The 21,687-nt window shown below is 62.5% G+C and overlaps 2 protein-coding genes across 2 annotated transcripts in view; both read right to left on the bottom strand.

The window, feature by feature from the left end:
- Positions 1–3,410: 3,410 nt before the first annotated feature.
- Positions 3,411–15,308, bottom strand: LOC142023399 (alpha-N-acetylgalactosaminide alpha-2,6-sialyltransferase 2-like). Its single transcript, XM_075014240.1, has 10 exons — positions 15,023–15,308; positions 10,790–10,995; positions 9,402–9,546; positions 8,392–8,557; positions 7,937–8,114; positions 6,824–6,962; positions 6,114–6,217; positions 5,451–5,534; positions 4,999–5,098; positions 3,411–4,233 (listed from the first exon to the last, which is right to left on the bottom strand). The coding sequence occupies exons 2-10, from the start codon at positions 10,903–10,905 to the stop codon at positions 4,000–4,002; spliced, it is 1,266 nt and encodes a 421-aa protein (XP_074870341.1). The 5' UTR covers positions 10,906–10,995; positions 15,023–15,308; the 3' UTR covers positions 3,411–3,999.
- Positions 15,309–15,429: 121 nt separating this feature from the next.
- The window catches only part of CEP131 (centrosomal protein 131), a 32,555-nt gene continuing 26,297 nt past the window's right edge, over positions 15,430–21,687 (bottom strand). The window contains exons 21-27 of the mRNA XM_075014239.1: positions 20,931–21,048; positions 20,618–20,692; positions 19,192–19,334; positions 17,752–17,929; positions 17,411–17,607; positions 15,911–15,971; positions 15,430–15,758 (exon numbers count right to left, since the gene is read on the bottom strand). Coding sequence (XP_074870340.1) covers positions 15,684–15,758; positions 15,911–15,971; positions 17,411–17,607; positions 17,752–17,929; positions 19,192–19,334; positions 20,618–20,692; positions 20,931–21,048 — 847 coding nt within the window. The 3' untranslated portion in view covers positions 15,430–15,683. The remainder of the gene's footprint in view (positions 15,759–15,910; positions 15,972–17,410; positions 17,608–17,751; positions 17,930–19,191; positions 19,335–20,617; positions 20,693–20,930; positions 21,049–21,687) is intronic.

The following is a 21,687-nucleotide window of genomic DNA, read 5'->3' as shown; positions in this document are numbered from 1 at the left end:
CTCAGACGCTTCCTGCTGCGGACCCCGGGCCAGAGCCCCCGCCGAGCCGCACTGTGCACAGCTGAGCGTCCAGGCCAGGGGCTCCGCCGAGAGAGGGCACAGGACACGGCTGGGTGCGCCACCCGCAGCCCACCGGGCCCCATGTGCCCCCCCCCAGCGAGGGAGTCTCACGCCACCAGGCGGGCTCAGGCGCCCGCCCTGGGTCCTGCTTTCAGCGCCCCGGCTGGGGCGGCGGGGCGGCGCTCGGACGCAGAGCCCAGGGGCGTCCCTCGCTGCCGGAGCGCTGGAGGGTTTAGGGCGGACGCCGCGTGTTCTAGAGACACCCCCGCCCCGCTGCACCCCGGCCCGGCCCCTCCCGGGTGCCAGCTGCGGCGAGACCAGCCGGGCCGCTCGAGAGAGGGCCCAGGAGGCTGCGGGGGCCGCCAGGCGCAGCGCTCCCCACATAGCAAGGCCCAGCCTGTGCCCGCAAAGGGCAGGAGCCCCCCGGAGCCCGGGCAGGGCGAGGCCGGGGGAAAACAGGCCGCAGCCGTTCACCCTGCCCGGACCCAGGGACAGGTCAGCTCGGCTCTGCCTGCGCGCCGCCCGCAGCGATGGCCTGGCCTGGCCTGGCCTGGCCTGCCTCGGGAGCACGGAGCAGCTGGCCCCAGCCTGCCCCGCGGGACGCTGCCTCTCCCCAGGGCAGCCCGGCCCCCTCTGGCCTGCAGGCACCTCCTGCCCGTCCTTCCCAGCGACCTGCCCCGGCGCCCTGGCGGAGGAGGAGGCCGAAGCCGGAGCCCAGGCGGGGGACACGGACACGGACACGGACACGGACGGGGACGGGGACGGGGACTGGAGCGTTGACTTCCCAGGTAGGGGGGCGGCGCCAGGCCTGGCTGCCCCCGGCCCCCTCGCAGCGGAAGCGGCCGGGCTGGAGCACCGGCGGCGGGATGCCAGGCAGCGGAAAGGCCGCTGTGCGCCTGGGGCTGGTGCTGTGCGGGCTCCCGCCGCCCGGGCCCCGAGCTCTCCTCTCCCCGCCCGGCCACGCAGGAGAACCCCCGGCTGGCCCCGGGACTGCGCTTCGCCTGCACCTTCTCTCGCTTGGAAGCCGCGTCCGGACCCCCAGCCCCTCCCTCCCTCCCCTGCCCCACGGCGGGCACGTTCCACGTGGTGCCGCTCGCACCCCGCGCAGCGCAGGGCCAGGCGGGGCTCCGGGGCTGCGGGACCCCCCCGCTGGGGCAGCACCAAGCGGCGCAAACCTCCTGCCCCCTCGGCCTGGCGCCAGCGCCCCCCGAAGCCGGGATCACTGGGCTGCGCCGCTCGCAGGGCCTGGCGCGGCCCTTCCCCCAGCCGGGCTGGGCAGGGAGCAGCCCCGGGAGGCTGCCCAGGGCCCTGGCGGTGACCCCTCCGAGGGGCGGGGCGAGCTGGGAGCAGAGCTGCTGGCAGCGGGAGGCCCCCGCCCAGCAGGCACGAGCCAGGCAGGAAGGGGCCAGGCCCCTGCTCGCCCCGGTGTAAACCTGCCTGGCCAAGGCTGGCGCTAGGGAGCAGCCCCACGCAGGCAGAGCGGGCTGCCAGCTGCCGGGGGCCTGGTGGCACGGGGGGCCTCGGCCCTGCCCCAAGCAGACGTGACTCTGGCGCAGCAGGGGGAACAGGCGGCTCGCAAGGTGACAGGGACTCAGCGTGGACCAGACCTGCCGGCAGACGCTGCCACGGTGAGGGGTGCCCGAGCCGGGCCCCGGCCCCCCCGTCCTCCTCCAGCCCCATGAGACTGTTGCAGGGGGCAGCCAGGTTACACATCCATGCTGCCATCACCAACCATGCCCTGAGGCTGTGCCTGGGGAAACCGAGGCACCCACCTGGTGTCACTGCAGGGCATCGAGAACCACATGCAGCCTCGCCCGGGGAGCATCACCCTCCCCCCAGCCAGCTCGCCTCCAAGGCGCTGCCATGAAAAAGGCAGAGCCGAGCCTACGGCCCAGGCATCAGCCACACGACAAAGCACCCGCTGCTGGGCCAGGCCGCGAGGGGCTGCAGGGCCTCTGGCCCACACCAACCCGAGCCAGGAACCTGCACTACACGCCCGAGCTCAGGCCGAGCCCTGCTGGACAACGATCACACAACAGTTCTGGGTGAATTGAAGGAATGATGCAAGAAGGGGAGGGGAGGGCTAGAGCCTCAGCTCACCCCTAGAACCATTCCCAGCAGCTGCGGGTCTGGCCCTGGGGAAATGCAGCAGGACTCTTCCTCCAGAAGGGAGCGGCTGGAAAGGGCCTTCTAGTCCAGGCGAGCAGCTAGCCAGGGCTCCACGAATGCCAGCAGCTTACAGGGAGAGGTGGGGCGGGGTGGGGCCAGGCTGGGGTTCTCCAGTGTTACTGGACAAGGGTGGCCTGGGCTTGGTTCAGCCCAGCCAGGGATACAGCTGTGGGCTTAGGCCTGAGTTCTGGGGGGCTGAGCACTTGGACAGCCCAGCTGATTAGACGGCACTGGGGCAAGGGGGGACACAGGTGTCCTAGGACTTTGTTCTCAGCTGCGCACAGACTGACCCCCAGCCCCGGCCAGACCGCAGGTGCAGAACTGAGGCAGAGCCTGGGGGTTCCAGGGCACGCTCAGGGAGTTCGCGCTAATTAGCGGCACGGGGGGAAAGGACAACTGGAGCAGCCGTGCTGTGTTCCGCAGACACCAGGCAGCTCAGCCCTGCCGGAAAGGGAGGGCGAGGGCAGGGAGTGCCCCGGCACTGCTCGCAGCTGGGAGAGGCAGCACCAGCCCCACGCAGCTAGCAGGGGGGAGCAGCAGCACCCTCTCCCATTTTACAGATGGGGAAACTGAGGCACAAAAGAGCAGGCCCCTAGCCACTGCTCCTGAGTCAGGCCAGGCCTGGCTCACAGGCTGCTCTTCCCTTTGGGCAGGCAGAGGTCCCTTGTCACTGGCTCAGGCTGGATCTGGTCAGCGGGAAAGGGGAGGCTATTGCTTAGACAAAGGACGAATGGCCATTCCAAGCCAGCCTCCAAGAGGTGTGTGATGACTGTCGCGCGGCAGCAATTCCCTGCTCCGGCCAGCTGGGGCACAGGAACACCAGCGAGCCTGTCCTGGGGGCCAGGCACTCTCCTGTAGTGGGCAACCAACAGCAGCCGGGGGTGGGGGCTGGAGGAATGGGGGACCCAGTGGAGGGGGCCCCATGAGAGGCTCCGCTGCGTCAGGGCTGCCACACTGACCCCTCCTTGCGAGCCGCGCTGTAAGATCCACAGCCTTCCCGGCCCGGGTTGTTCCAGGGGTAAAGCTGGTCAGGGGAGGACTCTGCTGGAGCTGGGAAGTGCCCTGGGGCTGGCAGCTGGCTGTGGGCAGAGCTGCCAGCACAGAACGCCACTGTGGTGGGGTTCAGGGGTCCCCACGCACTGCACCCCATCTGCAGGCAGGAGTGACCCTCACTCAGCAGGTAGAACAGGAAGTTTATTAGGCGATAGAGGCCCAGTTTCTCACAGAAGCGTCAGTGCAGCAGTCAGAGACAGTCCTTCCAACCCGTCCTGGGGAGAGGAGCCTGAGGGGTGCCCCTCTGGGGTGTAGCTTCCCCCCTTGCCAGGCTGGCTGCCTTCCAGCTCCCTCTCCCCCAGCTTCTAACCGCTGCCTCCCATTCAAAAAAACCCTGCTTGGCTCCTCCCTCCTCTCTTTGTTCAGGGCAGAGGTGTTACCTGCCAGCCTAGGTTATAGCCCCAGGGTCATCCTTAGCTGCTGGGAGCTGTTCTGCTTGTCTCACACACATCCAGCCTGAATCTCGCACATGCACTTCCCCCCTTCCCCATCACAGCTGCCTCCTTGAACAACCAGGCACCTTGGTGAGGCCTGACAAACTCATCCCACACGTGGTACTAGCCTGAGTCCAGCCCAATGCGACCGGCTCCAGGGCAACAGGCTGATCTGCTGGCTGGGGCTTTTCCTGCCCCCAGGTCTAGGACGCAGGCGGATGGAGGGCTTGTTCCCTGCGCTGCGCTGTGATCTCTGGCCTAGTGCTCTGCCAGACAGGGCCCATCAGTCCCTGCGCGCAGCATGGCAGAGGGGGTCTGTCCCAGCATGGCCCTGACCTCCAGCCTCCGTGAAGCCGCCGTGAAGCGTGATGAGCTGGCTCCGGTGCAGCTTCTGCCACAGCCTCATCTCCAGCCGCAGGTCGTGGTTGGCGTAGAAGCGCAGGTCCTGGTGCGTCCGGTCAAAGTAGTGGTTTGAGTAGGCCCGATAGTCTGGGGTGATGAACCCGTAGGCGGTCACCTGTGATGGGGAGGAGTTAGCAGGCCCCTGCCCGGCCAGGCACGAGCCCCCGCCAGTCCCGTTTGGGGAGGGGCCCAAACAATGCCCGACCACCCAGCCCTTTAAAGGGGGAGACGAGGCACATGCTGACCAGGGAAACTACTGGCTGTGATGGCCTCTCCTGCCCCACGCCTGGGGTGTTCGGGGGCTGGGGGACTTTCCCTTCATGAGGGTCTGGCCAGCTGCTGTGTGGGGCGGGGAGGAGCAGATTGTTGAACCCAAGGGAAACGTGGAGCTAAATCTCAGCGCTAAGCAAGCGGAGCATGGCTGGTGCCAGGCAGAGCCACCCCGGCGGAGAGGATGGAAAGGCTCAGGCAGCAAATGCAGCACATGGCTCAGCAGGGCTAACACCTGGCGCTGGCTCAGGGCAGACACCCATAGGCACAGCACGTGGACCAAGGCAGGACAGTGGGGGCAGCCCAGTGCAGCGTGCGGGGCCCAGGCAGGGGTGTCTGGCACGGCACGTGGGCTAGGCTGGCGGGCTCCCAAGAGAGCCACGGGGCAGGGGACACCGGCTGCCATAGCGAAAGCAGCCAGTGCAGCAGGCTGGACATGCAGTCGCAGCACAGACCAGTTCCTGTCCCTCGGGGAGCACAGGGGCTGGGAAACGAGCCCGAGCTTACGGAGGCACCGTCAGGCCGACAGTCCGGCCCGTGACCAGCAGGTGGCACCTTCTGCCTGGCAGTCAGGGCAGAGTGGCCAGAACGGGTTAGCAGCCGGCCCTACCTGGTCACAGGTGTGGAGAGCCGCCAGCAGCATCACTGCCCCAGTGGAGGGGCGGTACAGCCTCCGCAGCGGGGTGCCCAAAACGCTGGAGCGAAGGAACCTGCCCGCAGAGAGAGGAGACAAGGGGCCATGCTGCAGCCACTGCTGCCTTGGTGGGGTTGTGTCCTCCCCTGCTGAGCTCGGGGACGTCACCCTCCTGGCGCAGCCCACCGAGGGGCCATGCCTGCAGGTTCTCCCAGCTGCAGTCACCCTTCTTCAGGAGGGCGGCTCCTGGGGAGCCAGCCACACAGCCCTCCAATGGGCTACAGGCCCCAGGGGCTCTCGCCTGCCCTCCCGGGGAGAAGGTGGTCCCTGCAGCACTCGAGGGCTCTGGGGCCCTGGATCCAGCCCTCTTCTGCTGGCCATGCAGGGCCCCTGGGAAGGGCCTTTAGCCAGAGGCGCCCCACGGTTACCGGTTCCTGACGTAGCGGATAAAGTCTGGGTGAAGCATCTTAAACTTCTCAGCTCTCAAGTCTTCCCCAAAGTATCGCTCTGGCCTGCGGAGAGGGGAGAGAGCTGGTCTGAGAACACCGCCTGGCCCAGCAGCACCGCCCAGGCCTGCCCAAGCTGCATGGGTGGGAGCAGAGCAGTGGCCCAGTCAGTGGCTGCTCCTTTCAAGGCGCCAGGACACAGCAGGGACCTGGGGCCTTTCGATCTTCTGCAAGGAGCGGTCATGGCAGGGGCTCCTGCTGCTCCTGTTGATAGCAACCGCACCCCAGAGCCCCCAAGGCAAGGAAGCTTGGCCCTGAGCTGGCAGAGTGCAGAGACCTGCGCAAGAGCCTCTGTGTCTACCCTGGGTGACTAGCCTTGGCTTGCTCCACTTGGCCTCAGGAGTCCCCCCAGAGCCCTTTCCCCATGCCGGAGCCCTGCTGCTTGGTTCAGTCACCCTGGCATTAAGCAAAGCCTGCTGTGGGTGAACTTCCTTTGCTTCAGGTGAATCAGGCAAGCGGCTGTGGGCTCCCAGCTCCCCCATCACAGATCCTGCCCCCTTACCAGGGGGCACATGGGCCACACTTCATGGCAGCAAGTTTCAGATCACAGGCAGCCGGGAACCCGCCTCCCTGCCCTGGACTCACCTAGCACCCTTATCCAGGCCTCTCTCAACAGGCCGGCGGGTCAGGGCTGCCCGGAGCAGCAGGTAATCGCGGTCGTGGTCTGGGAGGAAGATGTACCTGGTTTCCTGTTGCATTGAATATGCCAACAATTAACATGGTCTTGGCCACCCCCCAACGCTGCGTTCCCCGCCCCTCGCTGGGGCCCCTCGTTCGCTGCCGCCTGACACGGAAAGGTGGGGAGAGGCCAGCTAAGCAGGCAACTGTGGTTGGCTGGGCTGGGAGGCCTCAGGGTCACCCTGACATCGCGCTGGGCCCTGCTGCTCAGCTCACCCGGCAGCCTGGGCTCAGGATGGGCCCCAGAACAGGCTAATGCTGAAGTGCATCAGCCAAGGCAGCGCCAGGAGCCCTGGGCTGAAAGGGCAGAGGGCTGCGGGAGAGGGGCATTAGCAGAGCCGTGTCCGACAGATAAAATTAACAGTATTGCCCTGTGCGGGCGCAGGTCTCACACCATTACAGAGCAGGTCGGAAGCATTCTTTCCGTTGTGACAATGGAGAAACTGAGGCACAGGGAACAAGGGACTGGCCCAGGGCCAGCAGCAGATCATAGCTGGGCCAGGACTAGGACCCCACTCTCCTGCGTCCCGGCCATTAGCCACACCACCCCTCACCGCTGAGCGGGCAGAGTCTGGGGCTTGGCCCGTGCCAGCAGTGTGACAGGCCCACCCCCTCACCGGAGTCTGGGGGGGCTGGCGGAAGCCGTCGCCGGCGTAGCTGCTCAGCGAGTTCATCAAGGTGTTAGTGGAGAAGACGTAGAAGGAGGTCTTGTGGCCCACGTCTCTCCCAAAGCCCTCGGTGATGGCCCCGTTGACCCTGCAGGGAGGGGAGACCCAGCGGTGCAGGCAGTCCAGAGCCTGAGACCCAGAAGGGGCGTGAGAGACCCACAGGCCTCAGAGAAGCAGAGGGGCCCTGCCCTGCTGCAAGGCTTCTCCAGGGAGTGCTGAAAAGGGGCCCTTGGCCCAGGGGACCAGGCGCCTGCAGCTCCGCCTTGGAGCAGGAGAAGCCGTTAGGACGGGGCAGAGAGCGCCTGTCTCTGAATAGGGAATGCCAACAGCTGAGCCCCACCCTGTCCCGCTCACTCGAGTCACCGCCCTCCCCCGGGCTCAGCCATGGGGCTGGGGGAGACGCCGGCCAAGCTTAGGGCACGCTCTGCCTCTGGCATGAAGGCTGCAGCCCGAGCCCTGGGCTCTTACACCAGGGTCTGATTCAGGGGACTCCCCCTTGGCCTGCATGTGGCTGGGGACTGTCACCCCCAGAACAGGCACGTCCCTGGGGTCCCTGCAGGGGCCTCTGTCACCCCCAGTACAGGCACATCCCCTGGGGTCCCTGCAGGGGCCTCTGTCACCCCCAGTACAGGCACATCCCCCGGGGTCCCTGCAGGGGCCTCTGTCACCCCCAGTACAGACACATCCCCCGGGGTCGCTGCAGGGGGCACTGTCACCCCCAGTACAGACACATCCCCCGGGGTCGCTGCAGGGGGCACTGTCACCCCCAGTACAGGCACGTCCCACAGGGTCCCTGCAGGGGGCACTGTCACCCCCAGTACAGGCACGTCCCCCAGGGTCGCTGCAGGGGCCTCTGTCACCCCCAGTACAGGCACGTCCCACAGGGTCCCTGCAGGGGCCTCTGTCACCCCCAGTACACGCACGTCCCCCGGGGTCCCTGCAGGGGGCACTGTCACCCCCAGCACAGGCACATCCCTGGGGTCCCCCACAGCGTGTGGCTGGGACCTGGCACCCGGGGCAGGCACGACCCCCAGGCGCTGCGCGGCCCAAGTGAGCTGGTACCTGAAGACGTAGTCGTGCTGGTCAATCGCTGACCCGGCCCGGGAGCCGTTGAGGATGCCTCCGTTGCCCACCACGGCACAGCACATACAGGGGGCGCTGGCCCCCACAGCTCCAGGGTGGGCGTCAAACATGCACCTATTGGCCGACACGTTGAGGAGCCGCAGCGAGTCCCTCACGACTGGAACAGCAAACGGGGGGCGGGGGGGTTGGCGAGCTGGGACAGGCAGCAGACTTGGGGTGGGCACAGGAGGGTCCCCCCCGCCTGCCAGGTGCTCCAGGCGCTCCCCGTGCTAGCTGGCACAGCCAGCCCTGCTTCCTCGAAGCACAGGTCTCCCCGAGGGCAGTGCCTGGCCCAGGCCAGGGCCCAGTCTCCCAGGTCTCAGGATGACCAATGGCTCCTCTCTGGGCCCCGTTCGCCCCTCCCACCCCACCGCGAGGCGTGGGCGAGCACTCACCAGGCCAGCTGACCTCCTGCCAGCCGTGGGCCCCCCAGTAGTGCTGCAGGCGTTTATACGTGGCCCACTGGGCATGCTGGCCCCACTGCAGCACTGGGATGGTCTCCAGAAAGAGGCTGCTCAGCTCCGTGTCTGCGATCTTCTTCCTGATGCTGCTGGGGCAACTCTGACCAAGCAACAAGCAAAGAGCGGGCTCTGAGGGAGAGCCAGGACGTCCCGCAAGGGAGGGGTGAGGGGGGCACCCCAGAAAGGAGGTGATGGCCCCTCTGGGAGGGTGGGGGGGGTCAGCTGTCTTTGGGAGCCCAGCTCAAGGCCAGCACTTGAGAGAACCAGAAGACCCCTGGTCTAGGCAACCACGAGGGGAGCTCGGGCCAGGGCCTTCTAGCCCTTGGAGCTGCACGGTAAGAGGGCATAGAGGAGAGGACAGGAGCCAGGCAGCAGGAGCTCTGCGCAACTTCCTGTGTACAACCCAGCAGCGACTCTCCCCCCACCAGGGAGAAATCCAAGCCTGGGAGCCCTGGGGCTTTCACCCCACAAGGGAGAGGGCCAGAGACCAGCAGGGACTGGCTATTGCTCCCAGACTGCTGGTGGAAGAGCCCATGATGGGCAGCAGGCGTAAACCCCCAAGCTACAGCCAGCCACGACAGCCAACTGCTGCCTATTGTGCCTGGCCTGTGCGCTTGCCACAGTCACTGTGGGCACGGGGGGGTCCCAGAGATCAGGCCTGCCTCCCTGCCACCGCTTCCCCCTGCCTGCCCCACAGCTGCTGGGCGACAGCCGCGGCAGCAGCCACCAGGTGCCCCAGCTTCGTAAGGATATGCTGGGGCCAGCAGTCCACTGGCTGTGGGTGTCAAGGGGTCCAGAAACTTCCCCACCCCAGCAGAGTCTGATGTCAGGTCACACTCAGGGCTGGAGACCAGGGCTGCCCCCCACCACTTGCCCCTTGGCAGCTGCGTCCCACCCAGCCCCCACCACTCAGGCCTCTTGGCAGAGCCCTCAGGCGTGCATACCGAGCGCTGGCACGCCTCCTCCCGGTCATACTGGTCCCCCAGGAACGGCGGCAGTGTGGAGCTGGGGGCCCTGCTGCCCAGGGGGGTCGCTGGCACCTGCACTCTCAGGGCTCTGACTCCAGGCTGCTCAGCTCGGAGGAGATCCCTGTGGGGAGAGAGGAGGCTCCCAGTATGTTCCCCCTTGGCCTGGCAAGATTCCAGCCCGGAGATTTGCTCCAGGGGCAGGAGGGTCCCTGCGAGGGCGGTGAGCCCCGCTGCTTCGGGCTGCATGGTCAGACGCGTGGGTAGGGACTTTGCTCCCCCAGGACAGGTTGCAGCTACGCAGGAAGCAGCAGGGCATTAAAAGGAGGTTCTGCCCCCGTTCCCACCCTCCTGTGCCTGCCCTCAGGCACGGTACTCTGCAGCTTTGGGGCTGTAAGCCTTTGAGTGACCACAGACCTGACCCACCCTCGGGCAGGCGGGACTGGAACCTGCACTGTGCGGCAGTGGGGAGAAGCAGCTCCCCAGCCCAGCCGTGCACACACGGGGGAGGGACTGTGCCATGAGCCAAGCCCCGGAGACGCACACACAGCACTGAGCTGCGCTTGGCCTCCGGGAGGGCACCGCCCAGCGCCACGCCAAGCCCCAGCACCCTGGGGCCCGCGAGGGGCAAAACTCCATATCCTGCTCGTGATCCCCAGGGGGAGGAGGGGTTGGGAGAGCCCAGCGCTCACGCGGTGGCGGCAGGGCACCAGGCCAGCCGAGAGGGGCACAGGCAGGCCAGGGAGTGGGGATCGCAGCCGGCGGCATAGGGCAGAGAGAAGGGAAGATGGGCCTGCCACCTCCCCCGGCCCATCGCTGGCCTTGGTGCAGGGAGCTGGGATTCTGGGGGGCGGGGGGGAAGTGCTGGGCACCCAAGCTGCTGTGTCACATCAGCCCCCGCCCTGAAGGCCCGTTAATGCTCCCGCCTCCCCACGCCCCTGCCCTGCCTTCCTGTGGCCATGCTGCGCAGAGTGGAAGCAGGGGAAGAATTAAAGCACAACTCCCCTGACCTGCAGCGCCCGCTCTCCCCAGCTCACTGCCCCCCTCCTCCAGCCCATGCGCCCCCCGGAACAGCCCTCCTGGAGGGGGCTGCTCTGGACTAGGTAGTTGGCCTGCCTGCGGTCAGGAAGGTCCAAGGGCACAGCAGTGGTGCAGACGTGAGCAAGGGCAAGACGCCACCACGGCGGGGCAGCTTGGCAGAGCCCCAGAGGCAGGGAAGTGCCCCTGCTCCAAGCCTCTGCCCGGCAGAAGCGGTCTGCTGCTCCTTTCACTGGGGTCCACACACTGAGCCACCATAGCCCCTGGCAGGGACCCTAACGCCTTCCTAGAGCCATCAGAGACCCCAGGGGACAGCAGCTGGCTTTCACCTGTGGGAAACGCTTGGGACGCTCCCCCGCCTGTGCGTCATGATTTGGTGCCCGAACACCAGGACAGCAACGCCCAGCAGAGTCCTGAACAGGACATGGCGTCTCAGGCTTCGCATGGCTGGCGCAGCGGGTCCGGCTGGCACTGGAGCAGGTGCTGGGCAATGCAGCGGTTCTCACGGTCCGGCAGCAGCTGTCTGGTCTCTGCCCTGTGGGGCAGGTAGAGAGAAACCAGCTCAGCCCTGGCTCGCCCCTGCGCTCGACCCCAAGCACCTCCTGGATCCCCCACCAGGTACTTCTCCGCTCGAACTCTAACCCAGCAGCGTGTCTCTGCCGGAGGCGGGCAGTTGTGAGGCTGACGCCGGTTAGGTCTGCCAGCAGAAGGCCCTTTGGACAGAGATCAGGCCAACAGGAGGCGGAGCGGATGGCTCTGCAAAGGAACCCAGCAGCGGGCGGCGCCAAGGGGAGAGATGTTCCAGGAGTCTGCCAAGAGAACTCCGGACAATGCAAGGTGTGGCTTCTGGCCCACCCACCCACGGCCCACCTCTCCGGCTGCCTGGCCACCTTCAACCCAGCCTTGGCCTCCGTCCCACCTCCCCCAGCCTCACTCGCGTGGCAGCCCCCCGCCGCCTTCATGGCTTGCAAGACTGCAGAGCTAAGGACTGGCTGACTCTGCTTCTGCCCAGGCCACCTCCCTGCCTGACTGGGGAGCTCTTCCCAGCAGACCACGGCTCTGAGAGCCACAGTCTCCACCGCACTTTGGTTGCACCTGGAGTGAGGGATATCCACACCCACAAGGGCACTCCCAGCTCAGCACACACAGGGTGGCAGCAAGATCAGGCCCTGGAGATCTTGTGCTGGGGGACAAGTTAAGCACGCGTTAGAGCTGCAGTGCTCCAGAGGGCCCATTCCCAGAGGGCTGCTTTGCTGAGGCCATGTAAGTGTCCTTTATCGGGTTTCCAGACCAGGAAGGGGGTTCACCCTGCCCCAAGGCAGGCCAGTGCTGGGCTCCATTCACTAGGAGGAGGGTGCATCCGTAAAGCAGGGTGGCTCGCTGAGCAGGACACGCTCAGGGCCCCACACTGCAGGGGCTGCTCCCTGGCCCAGCTGTGGAGCAGTATCTGAGCCCAAGCCAAGGGCAGGGCGCCACCCGCTGCCCTCCTCATACGGCCCAGCAGGAATGCCAGACAGGCCTGGCCCCCAGGATGGGGATCCAAGGGAGGCTGCGCTCCCAGCACTGGCTCAGTGCAGCCGCAGGGTGCCACACTGCAGCCATGCAGCAGGGAGGAACAGCAGAAGGGTTCCTGCCCTCCACCTGCTGAGACTGGCCCTACAGCCGCAGGAGCCACAGGCTGCCCTGCAGCAGATCTCAGCGGGAAGACAGAACGCAGCCCCTGCTCCCTCCTTCCTACTCAGCCAGCTGCCTCCCCCCAGCTGACACCCAACGGGACCTTGGCATGTGACCTTTAACAGGCCATGGGATGATGAAGAGAAATGCACAGCAGGGAACCAAGAGAGCCCCACACCCCTCTTGGAGCAGGAAAAGGCCCCGCTACCTGCACCTTGCCATCCATCTTGCAATCTCTTCTCCCTTCCTTGTCTGCTTGGGGACAACCCCGCTCCCTCCTGGGAGGGCTCAGCACCAGACAGGATTGCATGCAATCCCCACTGTGCTAAGAAAAGTCAAGGCAGGACATTTCTTTCAGAAGCTGCTATCGCATCCTTCCCTCATTAGCTCAGCACCCAGAGAAGCTGCCCAGCTTTCCGAATCACCAGCAGCCCAAAGCCACCAGTGAACTGAGCCAGGTGTGGCCACCCATTAGCTGGCCTGGACGAAATTAGAACAACTCCTCCGCCGAGGCCCAACGCCCTGTTTCCCGAGGCAGGAAACACAGGATGCACTCGCTGCTCACATGACCCGAGAACAAGTGTGAACCGGACTGGAGAGGAAAGACACTCTCACCATTTCCTGGAGCTTTCAGCGCCCAGATGAGGCTCTGCAGAGAGAGGGGACCATGCAAGTCCCTGGCTGGGTGGTGAAAGCCCAAGGAAATGTCACCTCATCCTCTCCAGGAAGGAGCAGCAAGGAGCCAATCAGCTGCACTTACTGTCTCAGGATCCTAATGTGCTTTATGAGCCGCATTCAGCCCTACCCTAGATGGGGAAACCGAGGGAGGAAGGGAGAAGGACAAGCTGACCCCACGTGCACTGAGCTTTGCTGTTCAACGGTTCTGTGCTCCTCTCCCAGCTCACGCTCTCTTCCCAGCCCTAGCAAAGCTGGGATGGTGGGAGCCAGCTCAGGAACAGGTCAGCCACGGACAAAACTCCCTCAGTGAGCAGAGCAGAAATAAAGGCTAATTAAAGGGGAGAAACTCCACTTCTGCTCCTGGCAGGCGCCAGAGCAAACGCCAGTCAACAGCACCCCCCATGGCAATGCTCCAGCAGTTTGCAGCGCCTCTCTTAGCAGGGTCCTGGCCATGGCCAAGTCAGGGCAGCATCCCATGGAGCCTGGCTTCTGGGAAGCTCAGAGTTACTGTAACCCTGGGGTCTGGCAGAGCGGTCAGCCACCCAGCTCATTTGGAACCGGATGGACACAGCCAGGCAGCAGCAGAGAGCAGCTAAAGCAGGCAGATGCAGTGCTGTACTGGGGGGTGACACGGGAAAAGGGAAGGTCTATAAAATGACTTGACAAAGTAAAGAAACTTGCAGCGTTTGTCTCATGTAAGTTAAAAATCCGCATTTCTCTTCCACGTGGTCGTTTCAAAGCTGCATTAACTCAATGTTCAGCTGTAACCATTTGCGAGAACCCCAGTGTTTTGCTCAGACTTGCGGAGAGCCTCCATGCCAAGGTGCTGGTGACTGCACTTCTGCTCTGCAAGGAGAACACCCCCTCGCCGGAAGGTGCGAGGCCCATCCAGGCCCAGCTAACATTGCTCAGAGCCCAGATGGCTGTCTCGGCAGATCCTAGCACCGTTAGTCACAATGGCAGCCAATCCCTCGGCCAGCAGGAGACTGGGGGAAGAGGCGATGGTGGAGGAATGCATGGAGAAAGGGAAAGGGAGCCTGGCAGCGGCTGTCTCAGCCTTTGAGCTGGACATGCTCAAACAGAGGCATCCTGCTTCGGCTTCCTGGTAGCATATTTAGGCAGCAGGGCCCCCTCTTCTAAAAAGGTGACAATGCAAGTGGCAGGTGCTGGAGTGAATTCTGTTCTCTTGGCCTAGGACAGCTTCCTCTCTGCCTGCCCCTGCCCTGGCTGGCGGGAGCATAGCCCACAGCCAATGCCCACCTCAGTTCTGGAGAAGGGCGTGTGTGAAGTGCCCTTTTGTGCCTGGCCTGCAGCGTGACTCTATGGGCTGTTCGTCCAGCACAAGGCCTGAGGTGAGAGTGGCAAAGGAGGAGCAGTCTGCTGCAGTGGCTCTGATGCAGTTAAAATGCCTCTGGTGACCCAGCTCTGATGGGGAGGTGGGATCACCTGTTCCAGGTACCAGCCAGCAGGATCACCAGGCTGGAGACCACAGCTCTGACCAGAGACCGGTAACTCAGGCCTCCCAGCTAAGTCCCCTGTAAGCTACGCAGCTGCCTACTTATTACTGTGTAGGTGCTCAAGATGCCATGCAGGGTAGGTAACTGCGGCAGCCAGAAACGGCTGCCCCACCCTGGCTGCAAACCTAGTCTGCCCTCCAACCTGCTTCAGCCCCAGCAGTCCGCCCCAGACACGAAGCTGCCAGGCAGGGAGAGGTGTTGTCCCCACCTTCCCCTCTCTAGCCCAGGTGCTGCTGTGAGGAGAAGCAGCTGGAGAGAGGCCTCTGGCCCTGCAGAAGCCCCAGTGCAACTCAATCCAGCCTCACCCCATCACCTGCAGCCCCAGCCAGAACCCTCACACTCCCGCATCCCAACCTCCAGCTCCAGCCCCTCATCCCCGACTGCGCCCAGAGCCGGCACGGCCACCTGGAGCCCTCACATCCACCCTCTGTCCCACCCCTGAGCTCCTCATCTTGAGCCCCACCCCAGAGCCCTCACACCCCAGAACCCCAACCTTCTGGCCAGGCCTGAGCCTCCTTCCACACTCAGAACCGCGTGGCCCCACCCCACCTCCTGAATGTTGTGCACCAATATGAAAGCGATGTTTTGCACATCCCCTCGTGTCTCACATCACCTGCGCGTTGGTGCACGTAAAATTCATTCTGCTCAGGGGTGGGAAAAACGGAAGGGACAGTGCAGCGATAGCTCACGCACCCCCCGGCGCCCTGGGCTCGGTACAGATGGCGGCCACGCCCGGAAGTGCACAGGGAACAGAAGTCGCTGTCTGGTTCAGCGTGCGCACGTGTATCCATGTGCGTAGGGACAGCCGAGGGCTGGTGTGGTCTGGCTGATAGGAAGTGGTGAAGGTTCATTTTCTCCTAAGCTCCCTGCTAGGCCTGTGCTACGAAGTGGGGCCAAGTCCGCATTCACCTTGGGCATCTTGCTGCTGACCAAGAGAGAAACCCGGGAGCAGCAGGCGTTGGGACAGCCCAAGAGCACGGCCCCCACGCTGACGACAGGCAGGAGTGTGTTCCCAGGTGCACAGCCAGACACCGTCCAGCAAAGGAGTCAAAGTCCGCGCTTCCAGCACCTGCCCGCCCCCAGCAGCCACAGCCCAGACGTTCTTTAGAAACACGCATGCAGTTTACTGTTAAAATACCACACACAAGCCCTCTCCCGCACGGAGCCAGCTTAGGCACAAGTAACGGAGTCTGCGAAAAGAGAACTGCACAGTAGGAAGGGGGACTCCACTTCCAGCCCCGCGCCCACGCAGGTAGGGAGCACAGACCCACACTGTGCCATTTCTTTCTGGAAACTAGAAGCCCTCGGTCCTGCCATCCTGCAGCAGGGTAACAGCCCCCAGGCGGCTGGGCTGTTATTTGGTAGCCTGCAGCTGTTTTTGCTGTTGCAATAGCAAGGCTTCCAGGTGTTCTGCCCGCTTCACAGCCGCCTGGAGTAAACAACAAGACAGCAGAGGGAGCCAAGGTTAGACACAGCAGAAGGGGCACAAGGAGGGAAGGAAATAGTGCCAGCGAGCCTGGCACAGACAGTCCCCCAGGCGATGGCAAGCAGCACCAGGGCTCCTGCCCCAGGGACACTTACTTCGTACTGTTTCCGAAGAACATTCACCGTCTCCTCTTTCTTCACGATGGCCAACTTCACTCTGCACAGGGTGAAAGGAGACACGTCTGAGTCCCTCATGTCCCCAAAACCACGCCGGAGGCCTGCCACACGGCTGGGATTTCAGCACAGCAGCAGCCAACGACAGGCGCTGCTGAGGTCACAGCAGCCCCTCTCTTCTCCTGGGACCCCTGCACCCTCGGGTGGAGCCTGTTCCATGGACAAGCAGGCAACAGGGAACAGACATTAAAACCCTCGTGCTGGTGTGGGGGCTGGAAGTTGCTACCAATACTGAGAAGGAAGTGGAAATTTCACTGTGTGAAATTACCGCAACTGCATTGAGACAACTTCAACCCTAAGTACCTCGCTTCGTTTTCAAACGATTTCAGGTCCTAGTCATGCTCCCCTGGCAGTTTGCCAGCAGCCTGTCACAGACTTCCTAGAGCCAAATCGTGTTGCCTTTCCCAAGCAATTTTATGCAGCGCAGAGCGCTGGCCTGGGGAGCTCAGGCAGAGCTGGTCTGTGCTGCAGCCTCGCCCTGCAGGGAAGTCACTGAGGCTCACTGTTGGATGCATGGTAGGGAAGCCAGCAGGTTGAGAGGGGAAACGTCTCGTGCAGAGCCACTGTTACAGCAGGAACTGCTACCAGATCTCCTGACTCTGTCTTGTGCCTTACCACACGGCCACTCTCCCTCAACGAGAGCACAAGAGACAGCGAGGAGATGCTGAGGGGCTGGGCCAGTCACCAGCACACCACACCCACTCATCCCCAGACCCGAGTGCACTTAAAAACCACACAGCAGAAAGGACAATGCCTGCAGCCAGCCCCAGGAATTCCAGTGACGACAATGCTCCATGCATGCTGCTGTCCAAGGGCCACTCTCTCCAGGGAACATCCCATCTCTCTCACCCCTGGCCTGACGGAGCAGCAGGCTCCCCCCCACCCCCAAGCAGAGGGCTCACTCTGCCCCAGAATTCCCATCCTTCCCTGACAACAGGACCACCTACGGACCCGCTCTTCTATTGCCCTCCGGCCAGATTCCCAGCGCTGTGATTTGCCATCTTTGGAGCACGAGCTCTGGACAGGCAGGTCTGCTCGGGGTGGCGTGGAATGGCTCTATCTCCAGCAGCGCCCGCCATAAGCTGATTGTAGGCCAGGGATAATCCAGGAGTGTTGTGAGCAGCTGGATAATCACAATGAGCAGCAGCACATCTGTACAGCTCTGCCCTCTCCGGGCAGGAACATCTACACCACCACACCAGCCAGAGCATCTGCAGGTCCCTCGAGCAGAGCCCCGTTGGCTCCCAGACGCATATTCCCAGTGTCACAGAGCTGGCACAGAGGGATCAGCACAGTGCAGCAGACAGCACGGAGAGATCACTCACTTCTGGTACACACAGCCCTTGGGGCTCCAGCAGCCTCCAAACCTCTATCTTGCACCTGGTGAACCCACGTGCCAGGGAGGATGGGCTCAGCCCTCACCTCCTGTGAACCTCCTCCAGCTCTTCATCCTTGTCCCGCCCTATCCTGTCCAGCTCCAAGCGCTGGCGGGCTCTCAGCTCCGCCATCTCGGCCTTCAGCCGCTTGTTCTCCTCCTCCGTCCCCACCAGCCTGTCAGCAAACTCCTGGCGAATCACCTCTGACAGGCTGCTCCTCTCCTTGGCCAGCTGGTCCTTCACCTGCAGGGGAGGAGAGAGGCCAAGTGCCGATGGGCACAGCACATGCCTGGCAAGCGCAGCGCGAGGCAAGGCAGCGTGCAGAGAGAGGGGCTCACTGGAGAGCATCCCACACGCCTGGCAGCAGAACTCCTACCCTATACCCACCTTCCTGATGTCTTCCACCTCCTGCTCTTTATGCTTCACTAGGCTCTGCAGGCGCATGTTCTCGCCCTCCAGCTCAACCAGCCGCCCCTTCAGCTCACTGCAGCGCTCCAGCAGCTTCCGCTCAGCCCGCTCCAGCTCCTGCTGCTCCGCTTCATACTTCTCTCGGACCCTTTTTATCCTGGGGGCGGGGGGGACCAAAGGAAGGGCCAGTCTGGATCAGAGCTGAGGTCCACCTGTGTCCCCGCCCCAGCCAGCACCACTCGCAAGGTGTAAGAGCTCCATAGCAGATCTGGGATAATTTCACCCCCCAGTGGGTCTCAGATGGTTAGCAATCAGCTTAAACCTTCAGCAAGTGGTTCACAGCCCAGCCCCAAAGAGGTTCTCGAGCTCTACAGAAATGCCCCATCCCTTTTTGAATCATGTTAAGTTATTGGCCTTAACGTCCTGTGGCAGTGGGTTCCGCAGGCTAATCGCACACTGGGTGCAAAACCTTTTCCTTCCAGCCATTCTTAGCTTCTTACCTTTAAACTACAGAGAATGTCCAAGAATACGGGGCAGACAAAGACACTGGGTAAGAAAGACCCCAAAGGGAATCTGGTGGGGTGTGGGTATCTTCAGAGCTTTGAAGAAGTCAAACTAAGAACTTCCACACCCAAAGAAAACGAGCAGTCCTGTGGCACCTTATAGACTTGTGGCACCTTATAGACATTAGCCATAAGGTGCCAGAGGACTGCTCGTTGAGCTTGCTGATACAGACTAACATGGCGACCCCTCTGATACTTCACACCCAGAGGCAGCCTCAGCCACCTGCATGGCATTGTGGGAAAGCCCCAACAGAGAAATGCCCAACATATCAGAAAGATCATCTGCAATCACTTCTGGTTCATTCAGTCCTTCCCTCGAAGCGGGCACAGACAGGGGAGGGCAGCATCTGCTTTGCCGTGAAGCACCTGACGTACAAACCTTCTTGCGTGCTGGCTGCTCTCTCCATAATTAACAGAGATCACGTGGCACACCCAAGTGAAGGCAAACTGGGCTTTTATGCACAGGCACCACAGGTGCATGCCAGCCAGTGGCGCAAGCGCTCATGAGACGTGGGCACAAACCAGGCACACAATTTCAGGCTGAAGTCAGAGAAATCAGGCAGCAGAAGTGGAAGAGTTCCTCAGACATGAGTACCAGAGCTGTAATTTCCACTGCTTACAACAGCGTGCCTTGCCTGGGCCAGGGCTCTGCACAACCGTCACTCACTGAACCCCCGCGCTACTCTGGGGAAGGACGGAGCCCTGGGGATCCTCCCATGTGCCACTGGCAGGGTCTTGGCATGGACAGATGGGCCCAGACACAGAGACTCCAGACAACTGGAATGGGGGCCAAGAAGCACCAGGGTTCCCTCCCACAGACACAGTACGTCTCTGCGGCTGCCTGGTCCCTTCCTACCTGTTCTCTGCCATCCTCTCACACTCCTCCTTGGTAGATGACATGTCAGCCTCCAGGCGCTGGATGACCAGCTCGATCTCTGTGTCCCTCTCTTTCCTCACCTCCTCCTTGAGCTCCCGCTCCCGGGCAAGCAGCCAGGCCTCCTGGGCACAGAGGCAGACATGGGCTCAGGTGGTAAAAAATCCACACTGTAATCACTGGGCCTGCACATTTACCCTACCTGCGAGCACAGCTGTGGAAAGTGACAGTTCATAGGGTATTTTACTATCCAAGGACAACGAACGCAGACAGGGAAAGGTGCAACAGCAAGACAATCAGTCCAGACCCAAAGGGCTGCCTGACTCTCCTCAAGGACCGCGTTAAGATCGTGTCTGATGAACAAGAACGCCGTGAGACTGGAAATTGTGTGTTGGAATTCAAGCCTAACTGGGGGACAGAATGAGAGCATGGGCTTCTCCGCCCACCAGATCTCTCTGACGTTCCCCAGACGAGATGTGGGGGGTACTGCCATTGCACCGGCACTCAAAGAAGGGGAAGGCATGAGCCTCTCCTGTGACTCTGAACCATCTCCTTTTCCCCTCTAATCCTGAGAAACATCCTGAACAAGCCTGGCTAGAGAGCAGGGCCCAGGTGACATCACCACTTCTCCTGGCTCCAGCTGAGGCCTGACCACCACCTGGGACGTGAGACTCTCTCTGTCCTCCCTCACGCTGGGGGTTCCTTTCCTACATTATTTCTCTCTTTGTTAACCCCCATCTAGCTTAGCCAGCCAGGACAGTATATTTTGCAACAGTGCTGAGAGCTTGTAAGCAGAAAGGCAGCGAAATTCACACCCTAAACATTCCAAACACTGGTGTGAATTTGCCAGGTCTCAGGGTGGCTGATCGAACTGTGGGCTGGCCCTGCGTTTTTCCAGGAGTGAAGTTACAGCTGAAAGTTAACACCAGAGACTGCAGCTGAATTTCTGTCATTGCTGTTCTTCTCTCTTTCCTTTCGTGGATATTTTTCCTGTCTTCTAGGACATGGGTTTGATTTTTAACAGGCCCAGCAGCGCCAGCTCCAGCCCACCTCAACAAACGACATCTCTTGTCCCCAAAGACAGTCATCAGCAACTTTAAAGCATCTAACCGACTGTTAGATCAGAGAAAGTCTCCCTCCCGCTAAACGCAAAGGGAACAAGGGCTGGTGTCATACTGACAGCTCTACTCAACCCTTTGCATTTCAAAAGGTCTTCACAGTATTCTCTCTTTTGTACCATTAACAGGTTAAAAGGCCGTTTGAGGGCGGGTTTATCAGGGCACTCGGCAAGCTCACGTCTCTGCATACCCAGATGGGCACTGTTTAATGCTGGACAATGATAGGGTCATGGCAACAGCTTTGACTCTGCACCTGCATATTCCACATTCACAGCCGAGAGCGCGGTTACCTCCTTTTTCACGTAGCTGGCCTCCCACGCCTGCTTCTCAATCTCCAGCCTGTCCTTCAGCACTTGCACCTCTGCCTGAAGGAGGGTGAGAAACCCGTTCAAGGGAGCCCCATACACCCCAGACGGCCGGGCGATGCCCAGCTGCCCTTCCAGGGGGCAGTCAGCACCCTGCACTGTACTGCAGGAATGTGGATCAGGGAAGTGTGGGGTGCAGCACATTTCAGTCTACGAACGAGCCAGCTTCAGGGCACCCACAGGCTAGTCTCCGCCTACAGCTAGAGAAGGAGCCCATATGGTGGGATGGGGGGCAGACCTGGTGCCGTCTCTCCTGCTCCTCTTTCCCCTTTTCGTATTCCTCCTTCAGTGCCTTGGTAACTACAGAGCTGTTCTCCTCCAGCTGCCGCCTCAGCTCCTCCAGTTCTGCTCTCTGCCTGCCGGACACAAGACCAGCGCGCTCAGGTCATGGTGGCAATGCCCCGGCCAGACCACCGCCCAGTGTGCTGGCAGCCCCACTGGACCCAGCAGGAATCTCACCCGGCATCAGGGACCCACCCTGGTCCCTTCCAGCTCTCACAGCGCCATCTCCCCAGAAAAAGCCAGCCCCACTTTCCCTAGGCCCAGCAATGTTTGCTCCTATGTGAGAGCCCTGACTATAGCCACTAGCTCCCAGCCCATTCCAGCAGCTGGCTTAGAGGGCCATTCTGTGCCCACAAACCTGGGGAGCAGGAACCAGGCATCTCCGCTCCCCAGGAGGCACAGTGGGAAGAGCCTCAGAGCTGGCCTCTCCTCCAAGCTCCCTCAGCCAGGGTCTGAGCAGCTCTCCAGGCAACCTCCTGTGGCATGCTTGCGACCGCATGGAGCAACTGCCCCCACTGAACGCCCCAAGTGACACCAATGGAACAGCAGACCTGGAGAGGCCTGGGGGCAGCTGGAGGAGACAGGATTCGGCCAAGTTCACACTCCTGCTGGACTGAATACAGTTCTAACTGGTCCCTTGAGCCGGGAAGAGCTGGTACTGGCCAGACATGGGCATTTGCCTCCAGTGGCCCAGAGGAGCTGGGTGGTGCAAG

This window comes from Carettochelys insculpta, chromosome 20, assembly GCF_033958435.1.
Source record: "Carettochelys insculpta isolate YL-2023 chromosome 20, ASM3395843v1, whole genome shotgun sequence".
In the NCBI taxonomy this organism is placed as follows: Eukaryota; Metazoa; Chordata; order Testudines; family Carettochelyidae; genus Carettochelys; species Carettochelys insculpta.
The sequence above is the reverse complement of the archived record's forward strand: the minus strand, read 5'-3'. Positions and strand labels throughout refer to the sequence as shown.